The sequence below is a fragment of the Loxodonta africana genome, chromosome 4 (assembly GCF_030014295.1).
Source record: "Loxodonta africana isolate mLoxAfr1 chromosome 4, mLoxAfr1.hap2, whole genome shotgun sequence".
NCBI lineage: Eukaryota > Metazoa > Chordata > Mammalia > Proboscidea > Elephantidae > Loxodonta > Loxodonta africana.
Window position 1 is genome coordinate 166,513,505 of NC_087345.1, and position 16,730 is coordinate 166,530,234.

At 39.3% G+C, this 16,730-nt stretch overlaps 1 protein-coding gene across 1 annotated transcript in view; it reads right to left on the reverse strand.

The window, feature by feature from the left end:
- Positions 1-1,293: 1,293 nt before the first annotated feature.
- PRTFDC1 (phosphoribosyl transferase domain containing 1) overlaps positions 1,294-16,730 on the reverse strand; it is a 90,917-nt gene continuing 75,480 nt past the window's right edge. The window contains 5 exon segments of the mRNA XM_023548859.2: positions 1,294-2,327; positions 3,571-3,647; positions 6,029-6,075; positions 6,864-6,946; positions 8,333-8,350. Coding sequence (XP_023404627.1) covers positions 2,280-2,327; positions 3,571-3,647; positions 6,029-6,075; positions 6,864-6,946; positions 8,333-8,350 — 273 coding nt within the window. The 3' untranslated portion in view covers positions 1,294-2,279.

The following is a 16,730-nucleotide window of genomic DNA, read 5'->3' on the forward strand; positions in this document are numbered from 1 at the left end:
GGCTTCATGTTTTGTTTTAGGGTGAACAAACTTAGTGGTATTACATAGACTACAGTTTTGCAAGAGAAAAGAAAATACAATTTTTCCCAAGATGAGATTCTTGGATATCTCTCTCAAAATATCATCTGATAAGAAAAAATAACAGGAATGATTAAACTTCTTGTGTATTTAATGCATTTTTCTTTTTCAGCAGTAACTACTATAAATCTTCTCAAAATCTTGTAAAGCAGATCAATTTCCTTTTTAGTTTGAATAAACATCCAATCTTCAAAATGATAGATGTTTACTAAAATTCCACAGTTTTAAGAAATACATTTATAATAATGTATATTTGAAACCTTGGTGGCATAGTGGTTAAGTGCTACAGCTGCTAACCAAAGGGTCAGCAGTTCAAATCTGCCAGGCGCTCCTTGGAAACTCTATGGGGCAGTTCTATTCTGTCCTAAGGGGTCGCTATGAGTCGGAATCGACTCGACGGCACTGGGTTGGTTTGGCTTTATATTTAATACATAAACTTATATTAAAATCAAATATGTGTCTAGGTTTTTCTAGGTTCTCTGAAATGAAGACGGCATAATGGAAAGTTATATTGAGAAGATTAACTTTGATGTTTCCAGACATTGGTCAATTATATAGCGTTATAAATCGATAACTTGGATACAGACTTTTCTATACAACAATACTAGAAGGAATTCCCTTTGTTGATTTCCCCTCTGGGATATCTGGGTGTGGTTTGTTTTCTTCTCTGACTGAAACAAAGATATGCAGAAAAATCTTCTTTTACAGCTAAAATTTCTTGTTCTTATAAACAAGTTTAAGGAGAGAGAAAAAAAAAAAGAAGCAGCTGCTATGTCTGGCTTTTAATCTCCTTACGCTAGTGCCTATATTGGATTTTATCCAGGTTAACAAAAATAAAGCCACAGGGTAAGTATACGCAGCAGTATATTTAAGCTACTGACTCACACATTTTTTACAGCTGAAAGTATATAAAAAATACGAAGATGGAAGAAAAAACAGTAAGCAGTTATGAAACAACAATTTTTCTCATTCTTTATTAGTTTAAAAAAAGCTGAAGCCTAATAATAATATGATTCAGAACCAAACAAAGGCTGTTTAGTTACTTATTTTGCATCCGCTTCATTTAGGAAGTGAGGAGAAACAGCTCTGTTGGCACTCTAAAGTTTATTTTCAGTTGAAAATCCCCATATATTAGAAATCATCTGAGAAAGCAAAGGAAATGGAAAAGGAAAAAAATGTTATTCAGAACAAGCTTTCTAAAGCATGATCGTTTTCTCTGGTGCCTTGGGTTGTGTGAATGTCTTAAAGGGACATTAAAAAAAAATAATCCAACCTCTGTGTTCCTGTTCAGGACAAGCCATAATAACAGTGTCTGGTCCTTTGCTGCAAACAAGAGGAAAATGGATACTTGCTTAGTTTTGAGCATTGAAAATACTTTTTTTTCTCTGCCATTAAAAAAATACTTTTTAAATTCTGCCATTTGCTCATGTCCCTCATGAATAAAAGGACGCGGCTTAGAAAGCAGGGCCTTGCTGCCATTGTATTTTTCTAATTAAAATTCAGAGTATTAAACACAGTTGAGTACATCCATGCACACATGACATACTGTCATCACAGACCGGAAGCGCAAATCACGAGCACTGAACACAGACTCACTTGATAACATCATTAGGATTCATCGTACACTACGTTTCACAAAGGTTTTGTCAAAAGCAGATCATAATGGCCTGTCAGAAATGTACAAACAGAAATTTATATCAAATTGTCCTTTCTCCCCATTTTATTATGGGAATCTACTTGCATTCTCAGTATATGGGCGCAGGACTTAGAGATTTCTAGGTTGTTAAGATTATAAAATAATACCAAAATAGAGTTTAAAAAAAAAAAAGGTTAAGTGGAAAATATTTAGGTTACTAGGTGGGGGTATTCCTGGGAATAGTAACAAAGCATAATGACTGTATCAAAACAAAAGGAGGCATAGCTTAGGAGCACGAAGGTAGACAGAACTCATGAGTCACAAGGTAGAGTGTGTGATTTCAAACAAATCAAACAAAAGCCTCGCTTTCTTTTCCTTAAGAACTGTTGCTACTCCTGTGATAATCTCAGAAAAGAAAGCTCTCTCATTAAAACTTCTTTTTTTTTTTTTTTTTAATATCCTGTAGAGGGAAGACGCCTCGGGGGATAAATTTTACAAGCTGGCTTCCCGAGCGCAATCCTAAGTATGATGTTATCTGGAAATTCGATGGTGGGAATTTAATTCTTTAGACTTGATATTTTTCTTTACATTGTTCATTGATCACGCATATATGCTGAAATGATACAGGATTTTTTTTTTTTTTAAAGGCATCAATATTTTAACAAAATATGAGGCACAGAAAATGTGATGCAGTAATAACAGAATGTTATCCCATAATTGGTTATTGTTCATTGAAATATATACATATACATATATATACAAATTATATACACATATATAATTTACATATATATTTTATATATATACATATATAGGCATTTTATATTTGTATAAATTCTAAAGAAACCCATTCAAATACCTGACAAAAGATTCTTTGCTGTTTTAGCTGTGAGTTGTATTCCAAATTTGGCTCCCCAAATCCCTCAAAACCAGAAATACTGAGGGAAGAGTATGTTAAGCCCTGGCGGAGATAGAATGTCTCCTACTGGTAAAGTTACAATCTCTCTGGTGAGTGGAGAAATAGCAGTGGTAAACGCGAACTTTCATTGACCCTTTTTGGGTAGCAAGAAATGTGTCAGGAATATTTCGGTGGCAAGCAACAGAAATCGAGTCGGCTACCATAAGCAAAAAAGGGGGATTTACTGGTAGAATACTGGGGGTAGTTCACAGAATCAAAAGAAGAGCTGGCAATGAAACAACTGGAAGGCAGGAATGAGGGCAGCTGCGGAGGCCTCACCCATGAAGGCTGATGACCATCTTTCTGGAGAAGTTCTGTTACAGAGGCTGAAGTCCAGCAACCCTTGGTCTCTGTGACTTTGGGTTTTAGTTTCTAATTCCCAGGACAGAGAGACCGAATGGCCCACCTTGGGTAAGGTGTCTACCTCTAGATCAGTCAGTGGTGGACAGGTCACAGACATTGAAGGTCATGCCTATGTGTTGAAGCCATTTCCCCCAAAGAAGGAATTGTTGTGAGGTGCAGGCCACTGTAATTGATGCCTACTAGACTTCAAGCAGTGATACAAAATAGTTTGGTAGAACACTGGCTATTATTATGGAAGGGTGGGCATAGTCAATGACTAAGGAGAAAAGTCAGTATGATGTCATACTTCTGCTTTTAGCCTCCTTATTTCTTTAGCACCAAATAGACATGGTCATAACTTGCTTCTAACATCCTAATACCTGCGTTGCAGGCCAGTGGTGAGTTATTTGAGATTATGGATGAAAAGTGCCCAGGATATTCCTGACACATAGAAGATAATAAATGGCAGGCATCACTACTGTATAAAGTTGTTAAACTGAAAAGTCATTGTTAAGCTCTCGTGAAAAGGGAGCTAGGATTTGCACGCAAGACTTACATTCAGATCTCTGAAGCGTTCATTGTAATCTAAGGCATAACCCACCACAAATAAGTTTGGAATCTCAAATCCAGCATCTTGGCAGAGAGAGACAGAAAGTGAGAGAGAGAGAGAAAAAAGGAACAAAACAGAATTTATATAACACAAATACAAAGCCACTATACGCTATTGTTGAACAGCACTCAAACCCTGAGGATCTTTCACTGAGGCTGAATAAGTGAGGAAAGTGATCGGTAATGCACTGGACCAGCCCATCAGGGGCCTGGACTAGAAAACGACTTGGGGAGGAGGCAAGGCAAACAAGCAAACATACAATGATGAATCACTGAACCCCTAGTAATTGAGAAAGGGGTCGGGAAGCCCTGTGGATAACAGAAGTAAGCCTGAGTTAGTCATGTAGCTCTGTTGTTCCAAAGCAAGCAGTATCCAATAATGATGTAAAGCCAAAAGAAACATTTTGAAAAGCATAAAGGGCAGTTCAAACAAAAGGCATTACAATAGCGTAATACGTGAAAGGTACAGGCGGTAGCAATGAGGAACCAATCTTACCGCTGTACTCCGTGTCATCTGCTGGGTTAAAGGGCTGGGAAGAGAAACCTAGGAGGCAAGATTAAAGTAAATCTGGCCTGAGGAAGAGAATGCTAAGGGTTATTTTAAAGCAGGCCTTTGAGGCCACAATGCAGAGGATATTAATTAGCACTTTTTCTCTACTGAGGGCAGGATGAGAGGAAGGTACGCAGGTGAAGCAGAGGAGAAATTTATTAAACGGAAGATGGTTTTTACTGGAAAGGATCCTTAGGGAACAGACAATACCTCTCCTTTAGAGGTCTTGAAACAGAATAAATGTGCCCATGGTCCCACGATTTTTCAAACTCTTTTTCAGCTGTTTGGAATCGTTTAAGTTTGTTCATTCCAGGGATGGACTTACTTTTGTGAAACTGTACTTTGGTATAGGCCGTGGATTTAGAGCATGGAGAAAGTTGTCACTATGGTGACCACTCACCACCATTTTGATCCCTATAACCAAAGATGCTTTCCCACAGAGAAACCAATTGGTTCCTGCTCCTAGAACATGCTAGAGGTGATTCTTAAAGCAAGCAATTTAACCTGGCCATGTTCAGTTTCTTCATCTGTAAAACGAGTATAACATTTTACCTCTACCTTAGATGGCTCTTGTGAGGATTAAAAGAGAATAATATCTGTTGAGCTCTTAGAACAGTACCAGATACATCATAGCTTTTTACTAGTACTAGCTGCTATTATTTTATTAATGGTGTTATTAAAAGTGACCCAAGACATTGGTAATTAATCAGATATGTTTGAAATGCATGTTTTTCAGCTTCAGTTAAAATCTTATCTATATAGCAAGTACCTTACATTATTTCCTTAGAAGATTTCTGTTAAATAATCTTGTCCAAACTTAATTACACCCAGATTATATTCCCCAGGCCAGTAACCAACAGGAACATGCTATTGGGTCTGCCTGCCCAGAACTGAACTGTCTAGAGTTAGCACATTCAGCACAGGGCTGAAACTTGTTTTTAGAATCAAGAGTCACTGGCTAAATGTCCACTGGCACATCACCCATCCATACCGTGCTTCTCCTGCACCAGTGTTTGTTCAGCTTGCTGATGAGAATTGTAGCCAAATTATCTCAGCAGCTTTAGAGCAAATGTAAATTATAAAAATCAAGCTGAAGTCGGCTTGAGCAAGTGAAAAAAAAATCACTTCTAGTGTTAGAATAATAAATAACCAGGCTGCTTGTTTATCTTTTCCGGCTTTAGAACTATTCATGTTATGGAGAGGAGGTAGGAAAGAGCCCTAGATGAGGAAAGTTCTCCAAAACACATGCCTAAAGTCGAGTGTGAGGTTATCAAGCATGAAGATAGTGTGAAGAGATATTTGCTCTGCTTAATTCTTGATGTGATTGAACTTTTGTTGGGAGGTGGTGGGGAGGTGTCAGGGATTTCCCCTTCTGGGTACTAACATTCAGGCTTGCTGAAGGTCACCATTGTGCATTGTCTGGTAATAATTCCTGGGGATGGAATGAGAACCCCTCCAAACCTTTCCACGCCTCTCTGTGTCTGACTGGTGAGAATGACGGCAGAGCAGGCACCTGGCCTGCATGAGTCCGGCAGGGCCAAGTCTTCCTCTACCGCCGTGGGGACTTATTAGCTGAGTTCTTTGGAGTTAAGGTGCTATGGGAAACTTAAAAGTAAAAACATGCAATGCCCAGGACAGAGTTCCTGAGAAAGATGTAAATTAGAAAATTCTAGACCCCCTATTTTAAAGGGTTCTCTCCTTCCTAGCCAGGCAGGGGATACCAGGAGGCATTTATGGGACTATCAACCCTCTGTAGCTTCCACTTCACACAGAATGCCATCCAAAAGAAAACCAAAGATTCTTAAACACAAAACAAAATAAGACCACCAAAAAGTAAAAGCCAAAAAACACTTACAGTCAGGTTTAAAGCCATCCTTTCTAGAATTTCTTTTCACCAACAAACTACCATTAAGAAGAAATAATATGCTTTAGTACTCCAAATAAAATTTCTATGAATTGAAAGTATAATTAAACATCATTAAAATATGAATTTTCCCCTTGGAGCATATTTACTTCGTGCTACTATGACCCTATAAGAACGATTGTGAATGAAAGGGAGGAAGCAGGTGTTTGCACTGGGGCTCACCAAGCTGCTCCTGGAAATAGCTAATGGGAGCAGAGTAAAGAGGAGCTCACACAACACAGAAAAGTGTTTCCTCTTCCCTTTCCTCTCTCCCAGACTAGCAGTTAAATTAACTATTTCTTCAGTGTGGTCAAATCTAACATCCCTGGGCAAAAGGTCACTGGTTTGGAATAAAGTATGCTCTTTGGGAGGGCAGTGGTGGTTCAGCGGTATAATTCTCTCCTTCCATATGGGAGACCCAGGTTCAATTTCAGCCCGGGCACCTCATGTGCAGCCGCCACCCATCTGTCTGTGGGGGCTTGCATGTTGCTATGATGCTGAACAGGTTTCAGCAGAACTTCTAGACTCAGATGGGCTAGGAAGAAAAGCCTGGCAATCTGAAAAACCAGCCAACGAAAACCCTATGGATCACAATGGTGATCATGGGGATGGCACAGGACCGGGCAGCATTTCATTCGGTTGTGCATGATGTCCCCATGACTTTGGGGAGGGGGTGACTTGACAGCAGCTAACAACAATAATACTCTTTGGAAACAGCATCCTCTGTGGTGTCCTCTTGGGGCTGTTTTGAAAACATAAATAATGATGATGGGAATGTCCCACTCACCTGGCTACCTTAACCATGTTGGGCTTGTATTTCTCGATGCTGCCGAGCAAAGCTTTCATGGTCTTCCCGGTCTCAACAACATCCTTTGCATAGAATACAGACAAATATAATGAGGCACATTTGGCCAGCATTAATGGATTTTTCATCCAGAGAGACATGATTACATTTCTTATTAATAATGCATCATAATTAGAAATGTCATCAAATTGGAGCCAACATAGGAGCCAGAATTTCTTACAGTTTTTGAGGCAGGTGTTTTTTTCTGGAAGCTGGGTTTTAGGGGAATATATTGGTGATATGTCCTCCCTGAATCCTTCAGCTAAATGAAGGGCTAAATTCTGCTTTTGGAGAGCATGTGGGGCTCTTCCTTGATTACATTCTGACTTGTGCCTGCACGCTCAAGGACTAAATGTGGCCCTAAGGTTATGCAACACAATACAAGAGGCATGAATTTTCATGGACGTAGGCTGTACATTTGAATGCACTGAATGGATAAACACCTCCCCCTGTGGCCTCCCCATTCAGTGGGGGAGTCTGCGGCTGGGAAGTGAGATGTGTCTGGACGGCAGCTGGTGACAGCACGTGGGTTCTGAGGGTGCACGGCTGCAGCCAGCCCAGGCCTGTCCCTGCTGACGAGCTGCAGCACAAAGAGCAGAATGGGCCGCCGAAATTTATTGTCCTTGGTACAGAAATCTGCTGTCGGGAGTTGCTTATCCAAACAACAGGTCTGAATTTAGCCAGGGTTGGGCAATTCGTATGGCTAGAGGGTCAACTTCGTGGGTCACATTGACCCAGAAGAGCTGCAGCTATACACAGCGCACACAGGCAATTGTGTAACAAAGGCCGAAAACAGCTCTCCTGTATTTTTGCCAGCTGATAAGACAGGCGTGCTCCTGAACGAAGCCTGGCCGTTTGCCGTCTCGGTCCCCTGCTGCCAGAGGGCACGCTCCTTCTCTTTTCTTTCCTTTCTTATTTATTTTTAAACAGAAAAACGAATTAAATGAAATCGTAGCATTCCCTTGGGTTGCCAGTTTTTAACTGACTATATTTATTATTTTGATGCTGAAGGTAGGCTTGCTCAAAGGCATTAGTGGTCATTAGCAGGAGCACTGAATTAAGGGTAAACAGTTCTCATTTTGATTTTACTGTTTGATAAGTTATGGCTCTGTGGGCTAGTTTCCTCTCCTTTAAAACATCTGACTCACAAAGAGATATAGAAACCAATCTAGACATTTGTGGAATTGGGTACAAAAAAGAATACAGTACCACGTGTTTATTATTGCAGTGCTTTATTCTGTGTTATTTGAAGCCAGTGATTCTAGTTGGTGCCTATTCAATAAATCTGGAGTGTCGTGCACGCAGTGGGAATTCAGTAAGTCCTTGCCCAATTTGATAACCAGTTCTGTATTTTAAAACTCACCGTTAGATTCTTTCAGCTTCCAAATATGGATAAGGAAAAGCCAGCTTACCTCAACAATGATGACATTCTGAAATAAATAAAACCCAGTTATTTAGAATATGACACAAATCTGGCTCACAATATAGACTCACATTTTGTTTACAGTTAGAATTTCACAATTTGCTTAGCTGGTCCTTCCCTGCCCATCTAATCTAAACGCTTAGTGGTAATCTAGATATTCTAGATTCATTTTAACAGCCCTTCTGGAATTACTTGGAGCTTCAATATTGGTACCTATATTCAGATTAGGGGCTCTGGTGGTGCAATGGTTAAGCTCTTGGCTGCTAACTAAAAGGCTGGTGGTTCAGAACTCACTAGCAGCTCCATGGGAAAAAAAAAACCTGGTGATCTGCTCCCATAAAGATTGTAAAGATTTCACCCCCTCAGGTGAAATCCGATGGGCCAGCTCATCTCTGTTGCTGTGAGTCAGAATATACTGGATGGCACACAACAACATACTCAGGTTAGGAACAGATTTGTTGTAGACCCTGTTACTTGTCTGAAGAGCTATCCATAAAGTCATCCCATCTTAATAATTATGGGCTGTACCACTGAGCAGCATAGTTCTTAATTATGCAATGTGGTATGCAGAGCTTACAAAGAGTTTACCAGGAAAAGCAGTCAACAGAAGCTGCATCACTAATGGAGGCAGTGCATTCAGGCGTGAGAGCCCGATTCCTGCAGACACCAAAATCACTGCGGACTCAGTACTTGCCTTCTGATTTTCAGCTCTGAGAAAGGGGTAGTCTAGAGAGAGAGCTCTGAGGTGCCTGCTTTATATTTTTAGTGTGATGGTGTGGCCCTATTGCTACATGCTCTCAAGGCATTGGTCTACTTTTCTCCTCAGAACACTGATCATAATCATTTTTATTGCTTGTCTGTTACCTGCCTTCCCCCCTAGACTATAAGCTACTTGAGGGTGGGGATTATACTTCCCTTGCTTACTATTGTATACTCAGACCTTGGCACTAACCAGTTGCCATCGAGTCAATTCCAACTTATGGTGACCTCAGGTGTGTCAGAGTGGAATTGTGCTCAGTAGGGTTTTCAGTGGCTGATTTTTTGGAAGTAGATTGTCAGGCCTTTCTTCCAAAGTGCCTCTGGGTAGACTTGAATCTCTGTTTTTTTTTCAATTTAGCAGGCAAGTGCGTTAACCATTGTACCATCCAGACCCTAGCATAATAGACTGCACGTAGAAGCTCAAGAATCATTTGAATGAATGAATAACTGATTAAGCTTAGTAATGAGTTAAAATCAACCAATTAATTGGGTTACTAGTTACATGTCAATGTTGTCCCATCAAATTAAAATATGACTATGTTAATAAGCCATTTCAATTAACTACATGGTGTGAAAATTCCCTGTGTGATGGTGTCTTTCTTTCTTTAGATGGCCTTTCATTTATCCCTGTAATTCATATAATACTTAAAAAAAAAATCATATCGAACCTTAAACATTAGATATCTTTCTTATGTCTAATGCAAAAGACAATTACCAAAAACGTTAATCTGCTAATCAGCCAAATAAAAACTCTGTTAACTTTGCATCATAGTATTTTATGTGTCAAATGCACCCTTAGACGGAAATATCTTTCTGGAAGTGTTTTTCTCTCATGTACTGTATTTCTAGTCCACTAAAATCCATTAAAAGGCTTAATTTTATCATTAAAATGTAAAGATTGTTTTGTCCATTTTGAAAGCTGGTCCTACCCACAGTATCTGCTATCCCAAGAATCAATCACATTGACGGAGGAGTCCCCTCGGCCTGCTGAGCACCATTTGTTCTGATCTTTATGTTCAACCCCTAACAGTTAGGGCACGCCTTTCCAGTCTGGCAGAGGCTTGCCAACAACGCCTGTGAGCCAGCCAGATGACTTAGAGAATGTTTCAGTTAATTTAATTTCCTGGTTCATGATCCTTTTTTTGTTTCAACTTTATAAAGAAGAATCTTTCTAAGATGTGTTCATCTGCATTCTTGCCTAATTAAGTAGAGGGCATGGAACATAATTAAATCTTTCTTTCTTTTTTTTTTTTGACAGTGAAGAGCCTTGCAAACCAGAGTAATCTTCGAAAAGATTAGGCTACATTTGTAAGATATAATGGTGGGTGGGAAGCGGGATTCAGGTGTGTACTGATCCTCAGATATATTGTCAGAATTACTTGAAAGCATGTTTATATCAACGTAATACATAAAAAAAATATGCTTAAAATCCAATAGACCCAAAGGGCTCTTAAAGAAAATCGACCGCCTTCCACCTCACTCCTCCCCACAGTCACTTCTCTCTTAGCTGTTTTTTCTGGTTGTTACTTCCATATTTCTAAACAATATTTTTAATAATATGCATTCATAAGTGTTGCTTTCAAAACCATGTTTAAAGTACTTACTAATTATTTTTGTTTTGCTTGTTTTCAAAAAGATTTTCTCAATTATAAATGCATATTTTTTAGTGGGTTTTATTCATTTTTATTAGAGAAAAGCTCATACATTCTTTACCAGTTGCCATTGAATCGACTTCAATTCATGGTGATCCCATGTGTGTCAGAGCAGAACTGCGCTCTATAAGGTTTTCAATGGCTGATTTTTCAGAACTAGATTGCCAGGCCTTTCTTCTAAGGTGCCTTTGGGTGGACACAAACCTTCAAGCTTTCAGTTAACAGCGAACGTGTTAACTATATAAGCTACTCAGGGATTCCTTATATGTTCTATTATATATAAATACATACTTTCTCAATTTAATAATTCTAGACATCATCTGTTTACTATGTTATATAATATAAGCAGTCCCCAGGTTACGAATGTCCAACTTACATTAACCTGTAGTTATGAACCAACCCCCATAAAGCCTGTTGTATGAAAAATTCAAGGTACATACAATGGTTCATAATAACAAATGGGCACTACTTTGTGACATACCTAGAAACATTATTATTGTTACTGTACTATTATGTTAATGATGTTTTAGTGAATCTGGAAGTGTTTCTTTAGTGTTTTTTTATGCACAGAAAGTTACACTACACACTATGACAAACATTTGACTAACTGACGTTAGATAGGAACCAGACCTAACAGTTCCGACTTGTGTACTAATTGGACTTTAAGACAGACTTAGGAACAGAGATCGTTTGTAATCCAGGGACTGCCTGTGGATGAGAATTTAATTCTACACTGCCTCACTTCCCTTCTCTATCTCTCAGTGTTGTTGCAGGTAGTCTCCGATTTATGATGCATTTGAGTTTTGACAAACTGCACTTACGACCACCCATTTTTGCTTTTTTGTACATCTTATCATTAGTAATACGTACTACATACAATGTTGCTGGGCATAATTTGCTGATGTTGTCATTCTCGGATGTTCACTTGCAGATGGTCAATGTTATGATTTACTGTTCAGAACGTGGCCATACAGCAGGCTATGGCCTGGTCTACAATAAAGTCTGTGTCAATGCAGGGAGTCATAAGGGACAGAGAGTTGGGCAATGTTCAACTCTAACGACACATGACAACTGGAATACATGAAGAAAAAAAGAAAAGGACCATACAGAAAACTCTCACTGATTTTCTGACTAGAAATGCTAGCCCCATTCCCAGGGATAACCCAGACGATCCAGAACCTTCCACAAGTGGTGTTATTACCACAACTGACCAAATGCCAATGTCGTCCAACTCTCCTTCATCGTCAGAGCAAATTTTAAAGGTTTGTATATTTTTTTAAATGTATGTATGTATGCATTATGAATCAGAACTCCACGGCAACGGGTTTGTTTTTTTGACTTGTGTACGCATTAACTGTATCTGTAAATTTATATGTAACGTTTCCAATACTCAAAGACAAATAAACAAATAAAGACCAGATTATAAAGATATATATAATACAAGGTAATAATAATGAAAACTAAAAAAAAGTCTTCAACTGATGAAGGAGTCATTGGAACAGAGCCCGTTGTAAGTAGGAGGCTACCTGTACTTTATTATGATTGTATCTACTTGTACTTCATACATTCTTTTTCACTAAAGAGCTAATTTACTTGCTACAATTATAGTTCCTTTTAGAGCTTTTAAAACTCTTTTTTGGGGTTTCTAATTCTTTTTCCTATCTTCTTGTAGTGTCTTATACTCTAATAATCCTCCTTTTTTAAAAAACAACCTTTTTTTTTCTGAAGGATTATTATAAGGAAAACATTGGCTAATTTTAGTTTTACTATATTTCTCAAAGGATCGTGGAGGATTATGGAGGCTATATGGGTTAATAGCATCTCTAATAACAATGAATTTTTGGAATTATGCACTGTATTAAAAACCTAAAATTATTTAGCAGGCTCATAAATTATGGACAAAGGAATACTGGTATAGAAAAACTATCTGCTATTGAAAGGGAACTCTCCAGAAATCAAGACTTCTTTAGTGAGTTATATAGGGCAGCTATCACATACAAATTTATTTTCCTTTACAAAACATCGCACTATGTTTCCAAATTCTTTTATTAGTAATATACACCCTAGTCTGGATTTTCATTGGCCCTGCCTGTTGTGTGAAATATTCCAATAAAAGCAAAGCCTTTGGAAGCTGGGCTCCGCCATATAAAACCAGAAGTAGCCCAAGAGTCATTGTCAGCTGCCATTGAGTCAGCTCCCAACTCACAGCGACCCCGTGCACAGCGCGACAAAACCCTGCCCAGCTCTGTTCCAATCCCAAGATCAATTGCAGATCAGGTGGTTGTGATCCACAGGGTTTTCACTGGCTGATTTTAGTAGATTTAGAAGTAGGTCACCAGGCCTTTCTTCCTAGTCTTAGTCTGGAAGCTCCGCTGAAAATTGCCCCAACTTTGGAAGCACTTTCACTAGTGTCTCAGGGAACTAGTCTCTTTACATTTTAATGTACCAAGGTTAGCTCCATAAACTGAAGAACCAAAATTAGCTCAACTTTGTGTTCAGTATACAGCATGGTGCCTGGCATGTAGCAAATGCTCAAGATTGCCTGTTGAATGACTTCACAACTTTGACCTCATTTCTTTTCACTTTCTCTAGTTCATTATACATTCGCTCCATCCCCTCCATTTTTCTTTACCAATGTGCAATTCCTCCTTAACAGAACTACCATTAATATCTATTGCTTTTCTTTCTGCATCAAGAAATTCTTCTTTTCTCATTTTTTGAGTGGGCAAACTTCGGACATTTTTTCAGAACACACTGTACCTCCTAAACACTTCCAATCTGATAATACTCTGATCACTGACTGTGAGATGTTTGCCAGTACCGTCTTAGTCATCTCATCACGCCTAGCTCATTTCCTCCCAGAAAAGCTAGTAAAAAATCTCCAGCCTGGGGGCTACAGGCAAACATTGTATGCGAAACCTCTAAAGTGTGCTCTTTCTTTGCTATTTTGAGATCCTGATCTAAGTTAATCACATCGAGTTAGGAAAGAAAGAGCGAGAAAGAGACAGAAGGGAAGAAAGAGAGGGAAGGAGGAAGAGAAATAAAAGAAAGAAGGAAAGAATTATACAAATCTAAATGATTTTCTTAAATAGGTTATTCCTTCTTTTAGTCTTCTAAAACACACAATGATTAGCAACCCCCCACTGGGTCATCTGCAGCGGTGGAGATTTGCAGCTGCAGTCACCTCAATAGCAGGGATGGCAGGGGTGGTGATGAGCTGTTTCATGGATTCTGGGGATGAGTAGGAGTGTGAATATAAACCCTATGGCAAAAGGAATGTAGTTCAGTATTTCATTTTCTGGGATAATTCACAAAATTGCCAGAACCATCGGTCGGTGGGCATTTCTACTGTCATGCAAGCTCTCAGCCTCCTCAGATGCAGTAAGAAGGAATGACTTAAATATTTAAGGCAGTCAAGGGGGAAATTCTGGTAGGTTTCATGCTTCATTCTGGCATTTGATTAGAAACTTATTTTTGCGTGGGAGGTGGGAGGGTTCTCCTGAAATCTTGTACTTAACTGGACATCTGTGTTTTCACATGGCCAGAATTGGGCCTCTTCCATGCTTTTGGTTTTATTCCACCCTTTCAGAGGTTTCTCTTGAACATGAATGCAATCTTCTTGATTTAATAGATTTGCATTTTACAAAGTTCCAGGATTAAAGCGACTTCTAAAAAATCAGACAGCAGAGAGCATGTTGTACAGACAGCTTTAAACACATAGTGTAAAAATAAAATGCTTTTAACATTGTGAACCGAAGAGGCCATTTAACTTAATCATCAAGGGCTCCCTTGATTCAACAGCAACGGCCTATTCAGAACCATGGCTCAGCCAGCCCCTTGTGAGCTTCCTTTCCTTTCCTTTAAGAAAAAAAGAGAAAGGCTCATGGGGGCTATCCAGAATCTTCTTTCTAAATATTTCAACTCCCATATCTTCAGAGGGCTTAAGAAGTTATGTTGTACAGCTATGAGGCTCATAGTGCCTATTTAATTGTTATCTTTCTTGGCTGCATCTTTTGATACTGTTATTCCTTCTCTTCCACCCCTACTTAGCTCATAGAATGGGTAGTGCAAATGGTTAACATGTTCGGTTTCTAAATAAAAGTTTGGAGTTTTGAGTTCACCCAGAGGCACCTTGGAAGAAAGGCCTGGCAATCTACTTCCAAAAACCGGCCACTGAAAACCCTACATAGCACAGTTCTACTCTGACACACATGGGGTCGCCGTGAGTCAGAATCAACTGGACGGCAATAGATAGTGGCTCATATTAATTCAAGTGCTCACGCTCACTCCACCAACAGTCTTCTAACAGGTCTCCCTATCTGGAGTCTCTCCCCCTTCTTTCAGTTAATTCTGCCCTACTGGCAGGTTCGTTTTCCTAAAACACAAATGTTTTTGTGTCACCTCTGCTCAAAAGCTCCCATGGGTCCTCTCTGCTTTTCTCAATAATTTCAAACTCTTTATTGTGACATTCATTTATTGTACTCTACACACTGACCCAATTTACATTTTCAGCTTTTTTCTTATCATCTCCCTATTTTTGGCTACTTTCCCTCTGTCAACCTGCTCTACTCCTTATCCTCTGGCTCCCCAAGTTCTATGCTTTTGCTTCCATCATTCTCCCATTCCATGTTGCTCTTCTTTCCTCTTTTGTGTTATTCTCAGACTTCCTCGTCCCAAATAAAATCACACGTTCCTTACTCTAAAGCACTTACAATCCCAAGGAATCCTTTTTTCTTTGGACTTCTTTCAGCCCAGGGAGAGTCTTACGTGGAAAGATTCCCAAAGCTCTTCTGTGGGTGTTGAGCATTAAGTAAGAGAAGGCATGGGAAAGTGCCTCGCAGAGCACCTGCTTTGATGAATTCATGTAACTTCAATGTGAATTTGTTGACTGACGGATAAATGGTATGACTATACGAGAAAGTGGAAGTTAAAACAGCTATCTGCAACAACCCTTTCATCCAGTGCAAATATTTATTGCAGTTTCAGACTTTCTCCTGTAATCATGAAAGAAGAAGAAGAAGAAGAAGAAAAAAAAATTCACTAATTGTTGGGCACCTTTTTGTTTTAATTTTTTCCCCTAGTGGTACATTCTGCATGAGGGGAAGATTCTGGAGGGCATCTGAAATTTTATCTTATAAGTCCTCTCCAACTGTTAATGTGAGACAAGAATGAATAGCCTTTGGGCCTTTTCTCTCAAAGGCTGAAGAACGGTGAACAGGGAATACCTTTATCTGTTGAACTAAAACAAAATTCTAAATGCTTACTTGTATTCTGTCCCTCCTCTTATCTTCAGCACCCTCTTGAATCTCTCGTGACATCAAAGCCCTTCTGCCTCTACAAAGAATATGCTCCCTAACTCAACACTTTTCTCTTCTAATTCTAAACTAAATTGGCAGGTTGATATCCTTTTGGGGTGACCAGGTGGGTTTACATTTTTCCCTTTTCCTGCCATGTCTTCTTTTTCCCAAACTCAGTTGAAAACTTCTTTCAGATTTCTAAGAGAAGGAGAAGCATATACTTACTCATCAACAAATACTTATTCGACCAGTTGTGTTTCAGGCATTGTGTACGGTGTTGGAGATACAATGGTGAATAAGATAGGCATGGTCCCTGCCCTCATCATGCTTACATTCTGGTCGTGGAGATAGGCAATAAAAAATATGGCAGAAGTAAACACACAAATTATGATAAGTGTTCTAAAGGGACGGGGTAGAGCACAGAGGGGACAAGCACATGCTCCTTTAAGACAGGGAGTCAGGGAAGGCCTCCCTTACGGAGGAGACAGACTGAGACCTAAAGGATGGGGAAAATGAATTCCAGGTAACAATAACATCTGGTAGAAAGTCTTGGTAGGAAGGAGATTAGCCAGTGCAGTGGGGGTGAGTGGGTATGATGTGGGGAGGAAAGCGGAGCCTAATTGCAAAGGTCTTACATGTTGTGGAAGGAGTTTGATTGTAGTCTCAGAGCATCGTGGGT